The sequence below is a fragment of the Coregonus clupeaformis genome, chromosome 26 (assembly GCF_020615455.1).
Source record: "Coregonus clupeaformis isolate EN_2021a chromosome 26, ASM2061545v1, whole genome shotgun sequence".
Lineage (NCBI taxonomy): Eukaryota > Metazoa > Chordata > Actinopteri > Salmoniformes > Salmonidae > Coregonus > Coregonus clupeaformis.
The window spans coordinates 39,668,360-39,688,017 of record NC_059217.1 but is presented as its reverse complement, the minus strand read 5'-3'; the positions used below and the strand labels follow the sequence as shown (position 1 = coordinate 39,688,017).

The window sequence follows — 19,658 nt, the reverse complement described above, 5'->3', positions numbered from 1 at the left end:
AATCCATTTCTGCAGTACAATTGACAATCATAGCTATGAATGCCAAGAAGCCTTCCTTACTGAAGCACATATTCTTCCCATCACTCTCTCTTGATCTCTGCCTACTCACAGGAATCCTCTCTGGAACACGTATCCTTTTTTTGCACTTGACACCAACCTTCCTCGCCAGAATGCTTCCCACTACACTCAGCTCCTTCTCAGCATTCATCACTGCATCTGCCACCACAGTTAATTATACCTCACTCTCGTCACGTTCAAGTTCCTCCTCCAGTTCTGTGAGATCCTCCATTCCATATTCACTCAAAACATATTCCACTTTTCTCCTTTTTTTCTTGTCCACAATCTTCTCCTTCACCAGATCTTCCAGAAGGCTTGGGAAATCCCCTACTCCATATTTATTCATAATATGCTCCACTTTCTTCCTTTTCTTCCTGTCCGCCACCTTACCGCGTATCCAGCCAGAGCCTCCGCTCCGATGCCAGCTATTTTCCCTCCAAAATGCAGATGAAGACCCGTGAAGTGTTTACACCTGGTCAGGTGGTCAGCTAGGTCTGTGGAAGCATGCGTTGTGACCTTCTCTTGTCCTTCTTTCTCACTTCATAGTATTGACTTTGGTCCTTGGGAGGTCCCTACCCCATTGAAGTTGACATTTAAAATGGTTAGGGTTAGGGTTAGGTAAGGGTTAGGGTTAGGGTTAGGGTAAGGGTAGGGGTTAAGGTTAGGGCTAGGGTTAGTGTCGGGACGTCCCAAGCATTCCGGATAGCACTAACCTATTGACTTTGGGCTTCTTCGACATTGCAGCCGACAGTACAGGCGACTGCCGACTGACTGATCTACAGAGAACCTTGCATCATAAATAACTACTCATTATTATTTGTAGATCAGTCAGTCAGTCAGTCAGAATTTACCCATGATACATAACGGTTTTGATCCTCTCTTACATATTGAGGGTGATCAGTGCCAGTTCGGAAATGCAATGCTTAAATGCTCAATGGCGAAGGTGCATTAAGATGTCGATATGGTTCAAAACATATTTAATTGCAGAACAGTGCAGATACAAAGTTTGGTAACAGAATGACGGCACAAACAGCACAAACCATCATTATGTTACCAAACTTTGCATCTGCACTGTTCTTCAAGTAAATATGTTTTGTACAATTTTCTGTGGAAACTGTTAAAAGTCGTTTTTGTAAACTGTTAAAAGTAGAGTTGTATGTTTTGTTAAAAACATTTTTGGAGTCTCAGCATCATTCTGCTACCTTGGAATTGCCCTCATCACATGTGCGTGGTCACTGAACCACTTCTTCCTGGATAGTTGTTCGCATGATGAGTAACATTGCCTGATACCTGAAGAGTTCCAATGGCTATAGGCTTTGGTTTAGCAGTCTAACGTGCTCTTCTGATGTGCAGTACACCCTTGTTCGAACCCTGCCAGTCATATTTGTGCAGTGGCTCAGATGGGTCTCTGTGAGGAGGAGGAGGTCAAAGGATGGTGAATTGTAACTTAGGTGGTTCAGTTACCAAACATGCATGATGTGCAGGCCTAAACTTGCCTGAGACCTGAAGAGTTGCATTGGCTCCCCGAGGCTTCAGCTTAGCAGGTCTATGCTTTTCTGGTGAGCAGGAGACCTGGGTTGCTTCGCACCGTGTGTTGGTTACACTAGTCTAAAATCAATGCACAGAGAGCCGACATGGCTAGGTTGTACTATTACATTGGGGTGTGGTGTTGCGCTCCTGGTTCACACCTCCAAGAAGCAATTCGCATACAGTTAAAATGGAAATTGTAAAGAGAAAATGCTTAATTGGGTAGTTGGAAAATTAAAACAGACACTTTAAATTCCACTATGCACATTGCATTTACGATTCTCTGTTTACATTTGGCCTTTTCTGTTTACCATTTACCATTTTTATTTAGAATTTATTTTTACCATTTCCAATTTTAATTTAAGAATTTTAATTTTTCAATTGAATTGTTGCATGAATCATGCGCACTGATACGATAATAAAAATGAATTTATCAATTAAGCATTGCATTTCAAACTGGCACTGATCACCCTGATCACCCTCCTATTTGTAAGTCGCTCTGGATAAGAGCGTCTGCTAAATGACGTAAATGTAAAATGTAATAGTTACATACCAGAACATTGTTTGATACATTCAATCTATGTTACAATTGAATTCAATCTAATTGTGATGTCAATTCAAATGCTTGCATTTTCCCTCAAAATGGTGCGATGGGATGTTGAAGAAACCTTCATTATAATGCAATACTCGCTTTGGACCACCCATACGTAAAAATGTATGCACACATGACTGTAAGTCGCTTTGGATAAACGCGTCTGCTAAATGGCATATTATTATTATTATTCTAACACATTCCACAAGTTAATCTTAGTCTACTGTTGCAAACACAACAATATTCTGCCTTGTATTAGAATGGAAATAATTATTAATATGAACAAATTACTTTTTTTTGTATTGAGGGTTTGGTTAATGACACGTCTACAGACAAAGTTGAAGAGTCACACTTTATTTACAAAATTACTGAGAACCAAACAATCCAGGGCGAGAAAGCATGAAGGATAATTCCTACAACAGCAGCTAATGGCTCTGGGCTGTAGACTGTAGCACGTCTTGGGTGAATAAGCATACAGTAAAACGTAGTTAGTCTTGTCTGAGCCATGACTTTAGCGTAAGTGTGTGTTGTTGTTGCTGCATTAGACGTGTGTCCGGTAGTACAGTGGCAGTCTGGGCTCCAAGCAGCAGAATGGGACCGTTTACTTTCTGCGGACTGTTTTACCCTTCTTAGAGCTGAAATATGTCAGAAAGAGAGAGAAACAGAGTAAGACATCCCATAAAGAGACAATCAATGCCCATTTTATCTACAAATAAAGACTTACATTGACTTTAACTTACTAAATTCACTTTAATCTAAATTATTTAACATAAAAGTGAAAACAAATGTGCGAGTTATGCTGTTCCAATGTTAATATAACATTGGTCTAACTGACAATCATCAATCACATCCGATACAATTACATCAGACCACTCAAAACAAATCATGGAGTTTTCATGCTTATCCTTTATGACACACCATGCAGCACTTACCATGGAATGAAAGTGATGGTGGAATGAATGAAAACAAAGGAAATATTCCATGATTCTCTCACTGACCCAGGTGTTCTATACCTCTGTGGCTGTGAAGATTCATGGAGTATTTGCTGTCTTTATAGAGGAAAGCCGTCTCTGTTCACATCCTATGGCTGTCCTTGGTGGCAGTGACACACATGAAAGCTTTGAGACATTAGAACGCTACACTGAGAGAGCAAAGGAACGTTGAAAGCACAATATTTCGTAATTGGCCAGGCATTTTATTGACTGCACAGTGACTTCTAAAATGAACAAATATAAAGTAACCTCCGATTTGATGCTTTCATGTATTTTCTTTGCTTCGGAAGCATTTGACAATATGACAATAACCACAAAATAGAACACATGGACTAAAGGGAACTTTAGTCCATGTGTTCTAAGTTGTGGTTATTGTCATATTGTCAAATGCATAAAATAAAAAAAGGCTCTGGAGAGATCTATCTATGTTACATCACTGCTCAGGAAAGTGATGCACAAGATTTAATAGAAGAATAGTTGAGTACCTCATTCTTTGTTGACACCCAATAAGTCCAGTCGTCTTGAACCTGGGTGTAGGCTTACATCCTCTGAGATTAGGACTGCCAGTATGTATTGTATGTATAAGAGTACTGCTTGTGTTTATGACTTTGTGTCCCAAAAGGGCCCAAGAGTACTGAAGAAGTAATGTCATAGGAAATTCAGAAGGAATGGCTAACTATGTTTGCCTATACAGTAGCAATGTTCTATAGCAAACGTATTACTTTCTTCTGTCAGATAGTGAAGGGAGAGATAAACCCAACAGCATTTCATCTCATTGGTGGATTCTAAACTGTAATGTTTTCAGCCATAAACTTACATGAACTGTCCTGAACAGTTACTGCAGTATTGTCATTCTGATGGAAGTGTATTAGGCCTATGTGACCAGTCTATGAATTGCTTGAGTTAAACGTTCTTTAACCTTTTAACTCTGCATGGTAATCAGATGGAGAAAGTCCATATGTCTGTGTTTATACACCAGATTATCATGCCTGCCGCCTGAATGGGTGTAGGAGGGGAATGTTACTAGCCTGGGTGCCAGTCTGAATGGGTGTAGGAGGGGAATGTTACTAGCCTGGGTGCCAGTCTGAATGTGTGTAGGAGGGGAATGTTACTAGCCTGGGTGCCATTCTGAATGGGTGTAGGAGGGGAATGTTACTAGCCTGGGTGCCAGTCTGAATGGGTGTAGGAGGGGAATGTTACTAGCCTGGGTGCCAGTCTGAATGGGTGTAGGAGGGGAATGTTACTAGCCTGGGTGCCAGTCTGAATGGGTGTAGGAGGGGAATGTTACTAGCCTGGGTGCCAGTCTGAATGGGTGTAGGAGGGGAATGTTACTAGCCTGGGTGCCAGTCTGAATGGGTGTAGGAGGGGAATGTTACTAGCCTGGGTGCCAGTCTGAATGGGTGTAGGAGGGGAATGTTACTAGCCTGGGTGCCAGTCTGAATGGGTGTAGGAGGGGAATGTTACTAGCCTGGGTGCCAGTCTGTTTCTTCTCTCTAGCCAACTCCTTATGGAATTGTTTGGTTTGACAATGACAGCAATGGTTGGCAACGGCAAGAGCACAAACAGATCTGGGACTAGGCTAGAATGATATAGGTGTGGAAGCTATATTACTTACTGTTTATGTAACTCATCACTGTGGTCCCTGAGAGTAACGACCTGGAAATTACACATTCAACAGCACATTTAACAGGAGACAGACAGACTGACAGACAGACTGAGGCTTTACCTTGAGACTAAGGAGCCCAATGCTCTCCTTTCTGTGGACTGAATGTCCTGTGGCCAGGGGTTGCCTGCTGTGTGTGGCAGTATGGGGAACCAAGACGGGACATACACCTAGCCTATCACGCCCTTTTGCTGAGTCCTTGGAGACTGCTGCTGTGTGAGAACATTGATCTTTTGTGTTAGGTTTCTTATTAATGTTTTATTATTTTTGTATTCTAATTTGTTTACCATAAGAGGGGGAAGAAATATTTTGTATTAATAAAAGAGGACTATGAGAGATTGTGAATAGTTAGGCTAACTGTCTGTGAGCTGTGTATGTGTCAGTATTAACTCCCCAACTGCCAATTATAGAGAGTTCAGGAGACGAGGACATGTTGGAGACAATTGGCTATAGTTAGCGAGTTTCTGTCACTTCTTTCAGTGGGAATGAACTCCAGATAGAATAACTTACCTGTGGAAACACACCATTTCTAAAGACTTGATTAGTGAATTGGCTTTTAGGACATAAATTCTCTGTAACTCAATGATTGAGCGTCAGTCTGGTGTCCTATTCTATAGACAGCACCTTTATGTCTCTCTGCAACTCTTTTAAAAACGACATGGTGGTGTCAGTATACCATGTGTTATATCCTGTCTATAACAGAGAATGTTCTCTTCAACCTGAATGAGTGAGATATAATCAATACTTATTAAGATTTCATTTTGTGTTTCCATGGTGTCTTTTATCGTCTCCTCGATCGAACCTTTGAACCTTTAGTCTGTTTCCGTCGCCTCCTGTGTGAAGTTTCACATGCAACTTTCTCACAAAAGTTTCAGGCCATGCACTGCAGTGGGCCAGGAGAGCCCCCTGAGCTGTGACAACGGTCCAGCTCTACTTACAATTTACTCAGCTCCTCCACTCTCTTACGCAGGGTTGTGACCTGGAGGAGATATCAAAGCAGAGCTGAGTTCATATCTGAGAGGCCGTGACTGAGGCCACCAAGTGGATGGACACACTCAGGGGCCCAATGTCACCCCTGATTTTACTCAGGTAAGACTTGGAATTTTCCAGGGTATCTTACGATTACAATATCTAACAGGGTGTCTTACATTAGCAATGTCTGTAAAAACCTATACTCTTAGAAAAAAGGGTTCCAAAAGGGTGCTTCAGCTGTCACCATAGGAGAACCCGTTTTGGTTCTAGGTACTGTAGAACCCTTTTTGGTTTCAGGTAAAACCCTTTTGGGTTCCATGTAGAACCCTCTGTGGAAAGGGTTCTACATGGAACCGAAAAGGTTAGACTTGGAACCAAAAGTAGTTCTTCAAAGGGTTCTCCTATGGGACAGCCGAAGAACCCTTTTAGGTTCTAGATAGTATCTTTTTTTCTAAGAGTGTATTGTGACTGAGCTAGACCTTTTATACGGTCATGGCTAATACCAGTACCATCCATACTGCCACAGTGTAATGCGTCATGTCCAGATGTATATGTTCTAAGAACAGAGCCAGTCATACTATCAGCTCAGCTCTTGAGTAGACTTAACATAAACAGCCCATAATTCTTTCAGATGTGCATTGACCTGTGTGTATTTAGGATCAATGGGATAATGTACAGTACATTTCTATTTTCGTTAACCAGGACATCAGATACATACCTCATACTTCTGCCTCTTCAGCCTCTCCATGTGATCAAACTTCTCAGACTCCAGCGTCTTCATCCATTCATGCAGCTCCTTTGCCTTCTCCCTAGAGCAGAGCAAGCAGGATGACTTGGTGAGTTAATGTACAAACTCTCTGAGGAGATTCCATATTCATATTGTGGTTGAATACTTGATTGTGTTAGGCTGAAGGGTGTTCTTAGAGTGTGCATTCATTTCAGATAACGGGACAGTTGCAAAAGTTTTTGTAGGCTGTAGGCCCATTTCGCCTCACCAAAACAACACACAAAGCCCAAGTCTGTTACTTGAACTGGGAATTTCCCAGTCTCTTACTTCAGTTTCTCTTCATTCAGATGGTCGATGTTCAGGACCTTGCGTCTGCCTGTAAGGATCTTCTTCTTCTTTTCTCTCTCAGTTTCCTTCTTCCCACCTCTCTTTGAGTCAGCCTGTTACAAATGAATGGCAGTGGTTACGAGAGGCAAGTCCATCGATCGGACATGTACACACATAACCCATCGCTCTTTTGTGAATTACATGTTATATAATAGATATTTCATAAATTCATCATGTATGGTTCTGTGAAGACCGGTTGGTCACTGGTCACCTTCTGCAGATGGCTGCTGTAGTTGGAGCCCATGCTGGACAGGGCAGACTTCTTCTTCGCATCCTCATCAGCCTTCTTCTTGGCATCTGCCTCCTCCCTCTTCAGCCTCTCCTCCTGTGTCAGAGATCACAGCACAACGTCAGTATGTGTGTTGTAAGGACATGTCCCATGTTGACAGAACGCTGATAGTTGAGGACAGCCCAGAGGGGTCGGTAGTGATACCGGCGGAGGACACTAACCTCACGTCTCGCCGCACGCTCCTTCTCCTTCTCGCTACGGATCCTGTTCTGCTCGGCCCTCTCAGCCCTACGCTTCTCCTGCAGACACACACACAGACACACATGGTTGGTTGTTATACCTTTGGCCACCAGTGGGCACTGCAACGTCTTATCGTTTTGTCATGGTCGTATTCACTAGGAACTAAACGTACACAAACAGGGATGGACTACCTGAACTTGTCCAAAAAGAAAACCTTGTTTTAATTTACGACCTTGTTTTCATTTTCAAATACGACCTATGTGTATGCAGAGTGATGTCATTTACTCATATGTGTATGCAGAGTGATGTCATATACTCATTCTCACTCACAATTCTTTCTTTGAGGGCGATGAGCTCCTCCTCCTCCTTCTTTCTGTGCTCAAAGTGCGCATCGATCAGGCCCTGCAGCTCAACAAGATCCTTGTTCTGACGTTTCTTCTGAATGTCCTGTAAGGTTGGGAAATAGAGCCACGTGTTAAGTACATGAAGAGTTTAAAGACGCAATATGTAACGTTTTTAGGCGACCTGACCAAATCCACATAGAAATGCATGTTATAGATCTGACATTCTCATTGAAAGCAAGTCTAAGAAGCGGTAGATATGGTCTATGTGCACTATTACTATGCTTCCCGTTCTTAAGTTTCGTTTTTTACTTTCGTTTCTGTACACCAGTTTCAAACAGCTGAAAATACACTATATTAAGTGTGGAAAATATATTTCACAGCAGTTTAGATGGTACAATGATTCTTTAGACCAGGATTTCCCAAACTCGATCCTGGGGCCCACCCTGGGTGCACGTTTAGTTTTTAGCCCTAGCAAAATCATGGCATGGGGTTGTCCAATTGCAGATATGTATTTATTTAAAATCTATCACTTGATGGTTTCATTTCAGAGACAAATAATCATGTTTTATTGTCAAATGCTATATATGCGCCTCACTGTCAGAGAAATAAGTAGTACTGCTAGGTTTTACACAGTCAAATGTAACAAATTACTACATTTTGTATAAAGAAATGTACAAATTATACATTTGTCACATCAATATTCGATTTTTTTAAAAGATAATAATTCAATACAGTAATATGAGATCTGTATGTAAAACATTTACATTTGACATTTTAGTCATTTAGCAGATGCTCTTATACAGAGCGACTTACAGTAAGTGCATTCATCTAAAGATAGCTACGTGAGACAACCACATTTCAGTCAAATATATAGGATACGAACATTCCATTCCAGCTAAACAATAGATATATAGCGATTTGCATAAAAACACATTTTGATACACATCTAAATCTGAGAACAGTAATATTTTACATACACATGAAGGTATCCATAAGCAATCATTTTTTATGAGAAAAACAAAAACAAATGTGAAAAGGTGGTGGATATAGCGTTTTGGAAAAAATATATTGTCAACTCTGACATTAGTCCTGGTATTTATGCAGCCAGCTGTCTCCAGATGGTCATGACGTATGAAGGGCTATAGCTACTTACATCAAAGTCCACTTTCTCGCCATCAGGAATCTTTGGTGCCCTGAGAAGTGTCAATATAAAAATACAGTGAATCTATGAAAAATGTAAATAATAAAAATAAAGAATGTTTCTATTTACGAATGTAATAAAAATGTAATAATGTAATTTATTAAATATTTTATAAAATGTAAAAATGTTAGGGGTAATGCAACATTGTAAGAGATCAGAGAACTGAAAGGGAATTTCAAAATCTTTTTTTTTTTGGTGGTGGTGTTTCTGTTGTTTTTGTTTACTGCCACTAGTTTGTTTTCTGTTGCTTATGTTATGTTTTATGTAATCTTGTTTCTTGTTTGTATTCAAATATATGTACATATTTACAATTTGAAATAATCTTGACCTAAAACAAGAAAAATTAAATAATAATAAGAAGATATATCTAATATATACTGTATATATATATATATACAGTGGGGAAAAAAAGTATTTAGTCAGCCACCAATTGTGCAAGTTCTCCCACTTAAAAAGATGAGAGAGGCCTGTAATTTTCATCATAGGTACACGTCAACTATGACAGACAAATTGAGAAAAAAAAATCCAGAAAATCCCATTGTAGGATTTTTAATGAATTTATTTGCAAATTATGGTGGAAAATAAGTATTTGGTCACCTACAAACAAGCAAGATTTCTGGCTCTCACAGACCTGTAACTTCTTCTTTAAGAGGCTCCTCTGTCCTCCACTCGTTACCTGTATTAATGGCACCTGTTTGAACTTGTTATCAGTATAAAAGACACCTGTCCACAACCTCATACAGTCACACTCCAAACTTCACAATGGCCAAGACCAAAGAGCTGTCAAAGGACACCAAAAACAAAATTGTAGACCTGCACCAGGCTGGGAAGACTGAATCTGCAATAGGTAAGCAGCTTGGTTTGAAGAAATCAACTGTGGGAGCAATTATTAGGAAATGGAAGACATACAAGACCACTGATAATCTCCCTCGATCTGGGGCTCCACGCAAGATCTCACCCCGTGGGGTCAAAATGATCACAAGAACGGTGAGCAAAAATCCCAGAACCACACGGGGGGACCTAGTGAATGACCTGCAGAGAGCTGGGACCAAAGTAACAAAGCCAACCATCAGTAACACTACGCCGCCAGGGACTCAAATCCTGCAGTGCGAGACGTGTCCCCCTGCTTAAGCCAGTACATGTCCAGGCCCGTCTGAAGTGCATTTGGATGATCCAGAAGAGGATTGGGAGAATGTCATAAGGTCAGATGAAACCAAAATATAACTTTTTGGTAAAAACTCAACTCGTCATGTTTGGAGGACAAAGAATGCTGAGTTGCATCCAAAGAACACCATACCTACTGTGAAGCATGGGGTTGGAAACATCATGCTTTGGGGCTGTTTTTCTGCAAAGGGACCAGGACGACTGATCCGTGTAAAGGAAAGAATGAATGGGGCCATGTATCGTGAGATTTTGAGTGAAACCCTCCTTCCATCAGCAAGGTCATTGAAGATGAAACGTGGCTGGGTCTTTCAGCATGACAATGATCCCAAACACACCGCCCGGGCAACGAAGGAGTGGCTTCGTAAGAAGCATTTCAAGGTCCTGGAGTGGCCTAGCCAGTCTCCAGATCTCAACCCCATAGAAAATCTTTGGAGGGAGTTGAAAGTCTGTGTTGCCCAGCGACAGCCCCAAAACATCACTGCTCTAGAGGAGATCTGCATGGAGGAATGGGCCAAAATACCAGCAACAGTGTGTGAAAACCTTGTGAAGACTTACAGAAAACGTTTGACCTGTGTCATTGCCAACAAAGGGTATATAACAAAGTATTGAGAAACTTTTGTTATTGACCAAATACTTATTTTCCACCATCATATGCCAATAAATTCATAAAAAATCATACAATGTGATTTTCTGGATTTTTTTTCTCATTTTGTCTGTCATAGTTGACGTGTACCTATGATGAAAATTACAGGCCTCTCTCATCTTTTTAAGTGGGAGAACTTGCACAATTGGTGGCTGACTAAATACTTTTTTTCCCCACTGTATACTACCAGTCAAAGGTTTGGACACACCTACTCATTCAAGGGTTTTTCTTTATTTTTACTATTTTTTACATTGTAGGATAATAGGGAAGACTTCAAAACTATGAAATAACACGTATGGAATCATGTAGTAACCAAAAAAGTGTTAAACAAATCAAAATATATTTTATATTTGAGATTCTTCAAATAATCACCCTTTGCCTTGATGACAGCTTTGCACACTATTGGCATTCTCTCAACCAGCTTCATGATGTAGTCAACTGGAATGCATTTTAATTAACAGGTGTGCCTTCTTGAAAGTTAATTTGTAGAATTTATTTCCTTCTTAATGTGTTTGAGCCAATCAGTTGTGAGTTATGATGAAACTGTCTCTTACTAGGACCGCCACAGGAATGGAAGACCCAGAGTTACCTCTGCTGCAGAGGATAAGTTCATTAGAGTTACCAGCCTCAGAAATTGCAGCCCAAATAAATGCTTCACAGAGTTCAAGTAACAGACACATCTCAACATCAACTGTTCAGAGGAGACTGTGTGAATCAGGCCTTCATGGTCGAATTGCTGCAAAGAAATCACTACTAAAGGACACCAATAAAGAAGATTATACTTGCTTGGGCCAAGAAACACGAGCAATGGACATTAGACCCGTGGAAATTTGTCCTTTGGTCTGGAGTCCAAATTGGACATTTTTGGTTCCAACCGCCGCGTCTTTGTGAGATGCGGTGTGGGTGAACGGATTATCTCTGCATGTGTAGTTCCCACCGTAAAGCATGGAGGAGGAGGTGTTATGGTGTGGGGGTGCTTTGCTGGTGACACTGTCTGTGATTTAAAATTCAAGGCACACTTAACCATCATGGCTACCACAGCATTCTGCAGCGATACGCCATCTCATCTGGTTTGGGCTTAGTGGGACTATCATTTGTTTTTCAACAGGACAATGACCCAACACACCTCCAGGCTGTGTAAGGGCTATTTGACCAAGAAGGAGAGTGATGAAATGCTGCATTAGATGACCTAGCCTCCACAATCCCCCGACCTCAACCCAATTGAGATGGATTGGGATGAGTCGGACCGCAGAGTGAAGGAAAAGCAGCCAACAAGACTATGGAAAAGCATTCCAGGTGAAGCTGGTTGAGAGAATGCCAAGATTATGCAAAGCTGTCATCAAGGCAAAGGGTGGCTATTTGAAGAATCTCAAATACAAAATTGATTTAGATTTGTTTAACACTTTCTTGGTTACTACAGGATTCCATATGTGTTATTTAATTGTTTAGATGTCTTCACTATTTTTCTACAACGTAGAAAATAGTATAAATAAAGAAAAACCCTTGAATGAGTAGGTGTGTCCAAACTTTTGACTGGTACTGTATATATATATATATACCAGTCATACACATATTTGGTGTGCTAGGCCTATATAAAATAAGACAGCTGAACGTTTTGACTACCACAGCTAAGAATATAGTTTTTTTCAATGAGAGATTGAAATGGAATTGGAAATAGGAATGTAGTCTTTCTATGTAGTAATCATATATATAGATAGAAATGTGTACAATGAAATGAGGGGTTACATGAAAGATTACTTACTTGAACTGTGGCCTTTGGGCTGTATATTATATTAAGAAATGAAGAGGACAAGTACATGTTATTGGGTTAGAAATGCACACATCATCATAATGCACAAATCAGCAAATGAGTCATTCTCAGGCAAAAAAATATTCAGGCATTACTTGGATGACTATTTGGTTGTTTTTACATTAAATGGAAAATAATGGATCTGCAGTTAGATATTCCTAATTTTAGCCTGGCTTTTAATTAGAGGTGGTCAATGTTCATTAGTGATTAGAAAATCAAAAGAAAAATAACCACAAACAGACAGAAATCTAAATCTCACAAATTGACTTAACATAAACAACTTTGCACACACAGTTGGAGAATGTAAACATGTTTTAAATGTGCAGGATTTAATTCTAAAGTGTGGTCTTATTTTAAGATAAGGAAAGTCCACTTGTACAGTATATTTAAGGACAATATTAAACTGAAAATATTACTCCTTAAAGACAGGCAAAGTGTTTTACTTTAAAATATAAATGTCATAACTGTGTAGTGTTTATGGCTTGACCCCCACACCATTTCCACAAGCAAGACAACACAGATTTCATTGTTAGAAAATGGACTTTGAAGTTATCGAGTTGTACCATGCTAATATTGAGTGGGCATAGCAGGGAGGGTTGAACAGTGGGGTCAGTACGGGGTTAAGCAAATGTTAGCATTTCATATTCTTTCATCCTCTCCCCCCCTCCCCAAACTATACCATTTATAAATTGATTAGATGATCTGATGTACAGATTTTTTAAATCCTAGCAGTTCTTAATGTTCATTTAGTTTAGAGTCTACCAATTCCACAGTGCTCCTTGATCTGACAGACAGCCATGACAGAGCAAACATTCCCTCAATACAGTGAGACCTCAGACCTGGGACAGTGACAATATAAAGGCAGTCCTGTGTACCGACCAGAGTGAAACAGATAATTCATCTTTAATCAACGTACCTTCCTCTTCAATGACCTCTACATGCAGCAAGCAAAATGAACAGCGTTAGCAACGGCAATAAGGGCTGACTAATGAGACTATAGGCTGCATACTGTAAAATAGTCTACCTAAGCTTGAGCATTTGCGTCGTCTCTCTTTCATATTTGAAATGTAAATTATACTTTGTCAGGCTAAGCACTAGGAATTACCTTTGCTTAACACATCAACAGTTTGTGGAAGAACAGTTATGGATTTGTAAATGTATCTCACACAATAGCACCTCAAAGTATCATTCAGTTAACAAGTGCCTGTCACAACAAACAAATGTTTAGAGTGCATGTATAATCAGGATTATGCCTTTTCAGGCTCATAGTAGAAGCACAGGGGTATTTTTGCTCCTTTTAGAGAAATGGGCATAAACACTGATGATGAATTACATCAGGTATCAAAAGTTTAAAATGTGACATTTTGCACATCCAACCAATTGCCATATATTTAATTAATCAGCAATGGTGTGACTGCCTCTTTGAATACATAACATAAATGTATTATTACTATTTTTAAATATTTGTAACATTAGGGATCATAGCATAGGGTTAGAAGTCTAATGCATCTATAGCTATGAGGAAGCAGTTTGCACTAGGCCTAAAAGCAGGAAGAAGGGAACAGGGCATATTTATTTACACATTCTAAATGGGAACATACAACTAATAACATACAACTAATAACATACAACTAATAACATACAACTAATAACATACAACTAATAACATACAACTAATAACATACAACTAATAACATACAACTAATAACATACAACTAATAACATACAACTAATAACATTGCATAATACATCCATTGTGTTGGTCAGCTATGAAGGGAAGGTACTACATTCTAGTAAATGTAGAACAGGAAAGTACACTGGGGCTCTGTCCCATTATCCACACTAACATTCCACTTAGAATGAAGTATGCCCCAAGGTTTTGAGGGTAAGCTACTATGGACATTGGAACACAGCCCTAGCTATTCTTGTCTTAGGTCTGTCTGTCTGTTTGTCTGTCTGGCTGTAACAGGTGGAGCTGACTGCTGCATCTAAAAGGATGATAGAATACCCCATGCCAACATACCTTCCTCATCTGCCTCTGCCTCTGGCTCTGGCTCTGGGGCTGCCTCAGGCTCTGGCTCTGCCTCTGGCTCTGCCTCTGCCTCTGCCTCTGCCTCTGCCTCTGCCTCTGCCTCTGGCTCTGGCTCTGGGGCTGCCTCAGGCTCTGGCTCTGCCTCTGGGTCTGCCTATGCCTCTGGCTCTGGCTCTGGCTCTGCCTCTGGCTCTGCCTCTGGGTCTGGCTCTGCCTCTGGCTCTGTGGCTGCCTCAGACTCTGCCTATGCCTCTGGCTCTGGCTCTGCCTCTGGGGCTGCCTCAGGCTCTGCCTCTGGCTCTGGGGCCACTTCTACCTCTTCCTCTATCACTTCTTCTTCAACTACCTCTTCAACTACATCTTCAACTACCTCTTCAACTACTTCCTCTGCTACGGCTACACAGCATGCATTGAGTAACCAGGGAGAGGAAGGGGGATGGATAGGTTAATGAATGGAAGCACGAGAAAGAGGGTGTGTTCTTTAGAGAAAGAGGAGAGTAGTTAATGGTCGTGACCACCAGGTGACGCTGCATGATGCAGAGACAAAAGCAAGAAGGAGAAAGAGTTAAGTTGTCAATGACTAGATCTTAGGTAGCCTAGCGGTTAGAGCATTGGGCCAGTAACTGAAAGGTCGCTGGTTCGAATACCCGAGCTGACAAGGTGAAAAATCTCTCGATGTGCCCTTAAGAAAGGCACTTAACCCTAATTTGCTCCAGTGGTGCTGTACTACTATGGCTGATCCTGTAAAACGACACATTTCAATTCAACAATAAAAACATCATCTTATGAACAGGGACCTGATGAAGTGAGGTGTTTAAATGAAGAGGTAGCATTAATCTGAGTAAGTGAGGTGTTTGAATGAAGAGGTAGCATTAATCTGATGAAGTGAGGTGTTTAAATGAAGAGGTAGCATTAATCTGAGGAAGTGAGGTGTTTGAATGAAGAGGTAGCATTAGCCTGAGGAAGTGAGGTGTTTGAATGAAGAGTTAGCGTTATCCAACGTGCTACAAGCTACATGAAGATCCAAAGAGTTGAATGCACATTCTCAAACACACTGAAGATCAAGATCGAAACTATGACATATTAGTATAGATGACATGACCGTCTTCATAGTCTGAGCGTCATTGTTTTTTTACCTTCTCCCTCGCCTCCACGGAGAGTTTTGTTTTTTTTGGAGAAAGAAAGCAGTAAAACAATAGTATTACCAAAAGAACCCGGCTGTACCCAATATATCAGTTTATAATATTTAGTTTATGTAATATACTGAAAATATGGGTACAGTAGGGATCCATTGTATGCGTACACAATACAGTCCTCCATAGCTAATGAAATGATACCAAGTTCACAAACTTTTGAGCAGACAAAACATTTCAAGGCCTGGTAGTATAATAGGCTTGATTTATCTCCCTCCATAATGAGGAGATACATTATGTATTTTAAATCAGAAAGAATATGGACAGACTAGGAGGACAGTATTACTGGAAAAGGTCTACAGAGTTGCAGGGACCTGTTGCTAACAGACTAGTAGATGTATGTGGTCTGACATTTAGAAAATAATTTAAAGGTATGCTTTAAATCATTTGAATGTTTGATTTATATGCTTAATTTAGTTCATGGCCTGTTATCAACATTGGCTCCTGAAACCATTATTCAGTAAGTCATGAATAAGGGCTCTATTCAATCTATCGCGGAAGTTCAGCTTTACAGATTGAAAAGAGCCCTAAATCATGGCTTTCTCCACATTCAGTGTCATAAACAAAGTCAATGTATGCTGTTGTGCTGTAGAGGGCAGTATTGAACACAACTTGAATTCCAAGGAGGCAAGCCAAGTTTGTCCATTGCATTGAACTATTCTACATAGAGGACTGAAATCAGTTAGGCATTGGTTCAAAAACATACAGAATGATTCAGCATGCGATTGAACAATTGCCGATTTAAAATGACTATGATAATGAAAAGATACAATAATGATACCTAGCAATAATAAAGTAAGAATGTTACTTACCTTCACTGTGAAAGGATAGAAAAAGATATTGCACGTTTAGTCAGGCAGTCAAAACAACATGATGCATGGGAAATCTGGATGAGGTAATCGTGAGGATGAAAACAAATGTTACCAATACTTACACTTCCTCTGTGTCAGACATGTTGACAGTGGACTTTGCAGCTGAGGTACAAGGGAAGAAAGAGAGACACTTTCACTCAAGACGCCAAGGAGGCCACGCTCAAGTCACTAGCAGTATTTATAGCATGAGGCTATGGTCCCAGGCTCTAAAATGTCTTCTCCCATTACCAGAACCCAACCCTAATTGAATAACATTTCGCCTACATTTTTAAATAAACTGTGTTACAGGACAAATGTGCAGTATTTATAAAGGGAAATGGTTTTGAATCACCACCTTTTTATAACTGTTTTATAAATAGTGTTAGGAAATGGGAAAAGACTGAAATTCAACACACTCACAATTTTGCTTCTCAGACGATAAATGGGAAGACCCCCATACAAATATTGATGGCCTTTTTTTGTATTTATAAAGGGAAATGGTTTTGAATCACCACCTTTTTATAACTGTTTTATAAATAGTGTTAGGAAATGGGAAAAGACTGAAATTCAACACACTCACCATTTTGCTTCTCAGACGATAAATGGGAAGACCCCCATACAAATATTGATGGCCTTTTTTTCTACCCACCCCCCCACCCACCCTCCTTCCTCCCCTCCCTCCTTCCTCCCCTCCCTCCCTCTCTCCTCCCTCCTTCCTCCCCTCCCTCCCTCTCTCCTCCCCCTCCCTCTCTCCTCCCCCTCCCTCCCACTCTCCTCTCCTCCCCTCCCTCCTTCCTCCACTCCCTCTCTCCTCCCCTCCCTCCTTCCTCCCCTCCCTCCCTCCTCCCCTCCCTCCCTCCTTCCTTCCCTGGCTGGGAGTCATGTTGCATGAGACCACAGGTCAATGTAAAGATCTGTGGCCCTCAAATTAACTTAATCTCTTGGTCAAATTCCATGTCTCAACATAGGTGCTAGGAAATGCCTATCTTTAGAAACATGATGACCTAGCTCTTTATCAACATTTTAAAGGCATTCTGTGACTTCTAGGCCAATTTTAGTAGGCCATTGGTTACCTGGGCACACTGGTTGAATTAACGTTGTTTCCACGTCATTTCAATGAAATTACATTGAACCAACGTAGAATAGACGTTGAATTGACGTCTGTGCCCAGTGGGCTTTTGCTTCTGATTACGGTTTTGTTTTGCAACTTATTGTTTGTTATCTTTTCAGACAATGTATCATCATCTGATGAAAAATCCCCAAAGTATCAATTTCGAATTGATTAGCGTACATTGCAAGGATGTTTGCATTAGCCTTTGCATTTGTAAACCATACTCCTATAACTGTTAAGGCCACCCTGGAGGCCTCCTCGCACATCATAACTATTCCCAAACAGACAGCTGCAAATGTCTCTGAGAAACATGTCCAGGATCCGGTTTCCAAAGCACAGATCAGGTTCTTTCTCTTGGAATAGTATCAATAATTCCCATTTAATTTCCTTATGCGGGCTTCTCCCTCACATAGGCATTTCAGGCACTTTCCTCTGATTCCATGATGCCATATGAACTTCTTATAGATGAAAAACAAAAATGGGGGTAAAGCGGAATAATGAAAGTACATGAAACTGTTTGATAACGTAAAAGACGGAAAGTCAAAGGTTGTTTCTTGAAGTCCCAATCCTATTCTGATAGCTATGCATTTCTGGCTTGATTTCACAAATCAGGCTATAGTTCAATGGGTACTGTAACAGTAGTAGTGTCTATGTGTTTATCCTAAGTATGGAAGGTTTAATGTACCACCATGTTCTCCTAGTTCATGGGGCTCCTGGATATCATAAACTATCAAATGTCACACCTTTCTCTCTATGAGACTGTCTCCGTCTTTGCTGCGATATACACTCAAGCAAACATATCTATTCACCAGATATCTGTCCAGCTATCTGTTTACCATCTCACAAAAAAACTGTATAGTGCTAGCAATACTGTTCCCAACCCTAACATTGAGGTAGCTTTGAGTATATCTTTAGATCCCTCATCTTAGCCTTGACTGTTACTTAAACCGTTGGATCAGCTCCACAACATAGCTACAAGTCTTAGAGGGCCATTTGTAAAGCCCAGGCTTACGATAGCCAGTTGGAGCCAGGCCTCACCCCCAAGATACTTTTACCGCTTAAGTCACTTTTACCGTTTAATCCATCAACAGCTACCAGCACATAGCAGATACAACAACAACATACTTTCACACCTATACTAGCATTTCATGACACAAAACATTGACACTCGTCTCAAGTAATTCTACATGTCCAGCGGATTTAAAGAATTATGTTCTATTCAATGTAGCCTACCGTAACTCAAAATGCCAAAGCAAAAAGAGACACCCACGCTCTACTGATCAAGTCAAGATAGAAGCTTTTGTAGAAACCTGTATGTTCCCTTCACCTGTCCCTATCCCCCTGGTTGGGTCCTTCTCACCCTTGACCTCAACAACAAGGAGCAGCCGACTGTTTTAAAGCCTGAGTGTTTTAACACAGTGGCAGTGGTTTTGCACGTGTGGATTCAGCTGTTCTTGAAAGGAGACAGCTAGGGGGGCCCTGAGCTCTTAACATTGCACTTGATCTTAATCTTTCCATCTCTCTCTCACTCTCTCCTTCTCTTGTTCTACTCACTCACTCTTTCTTTCTTCCTTCCAAACCCTCTCACTCTCATCTCTCTCTCTCTCTCTCTCTCTCTCTCTCTCTCTCTCTCTCTCTCTCTCTCTCTCTCTCTCTCTTACCTCAGAAAAGCGTAAAGAAGAAGTGAGCTCCCTGGTGGCCGAGACTGGCTGTAAGGTTCTGCAGAATTACCACCCTGATTATGTCCTTCTGTTATAGTGACACTTGATCCACGGGGGGTCCCTATTGGCCAAGGAGGCGTAAGAGGCGAGGCTGCAGGGGGGATGTCTCGACGTCTTAGACCCGGCACTCAATAAGGAGATGGAAGGATTGTGGGGTAGGGAGGGAGGTCTTAAGTTGGGAGAGGGACAGCAAAGATACCCC

General features: G+C 40.8%; 1 protein-coding gene across 2 annotated transcripts; it reads right to left on the bottom strand.

Moving 5' to 3' along the window:
- Positions 1-2,514: 2,514 nt before the first annotated feature.
- Positions 2,515-19,498, bottom strand: tnnt3a (troponin T type 3a (skeletal, fast)). Of its 2 annotated transcripts, XM_041849548.1 has the most exons (13): positions 19,397-19,497; positions 16,708-16,747; positions 16,586-16,590; positions 15,717-15,728; positions 12,501-12,519; positions 8,884-8,923; positions 7,717-7,833; positions 7,368-7,445; positions 7,129-7,242; positions 6,858-6,970; positions 6,522-6,612; positions 5,770-5,810; positions 2,515-2,811 (listed from the first exon to the last, which is right to left on the bottom strand). In XM_041849548.1, exons 2-13 carry the CDS (start codon positions 16,725-16,727, stop codon positions 2,778-2,780), a joined length of 684 nt encoding a protein of 227 aa, XP_041705482.1. In that variant the 5' UTR covers positions 16,728-16,747; positions 19,397-19,497; the 3' UTR covers positions 2,515-2,777. The 2 variants fall into 2 exon arrangements, with proteins under 2 accessions (XP_041705482.1, XP_041705483.1); XM_041849549.1 differs by lacking the exon at positions 15,717-15,728 and having other exon boundaries at positions 19,397-19,498.
- Between the last annotated feature and the right edge of the window lie 160 nt (positions 19,499-19,658).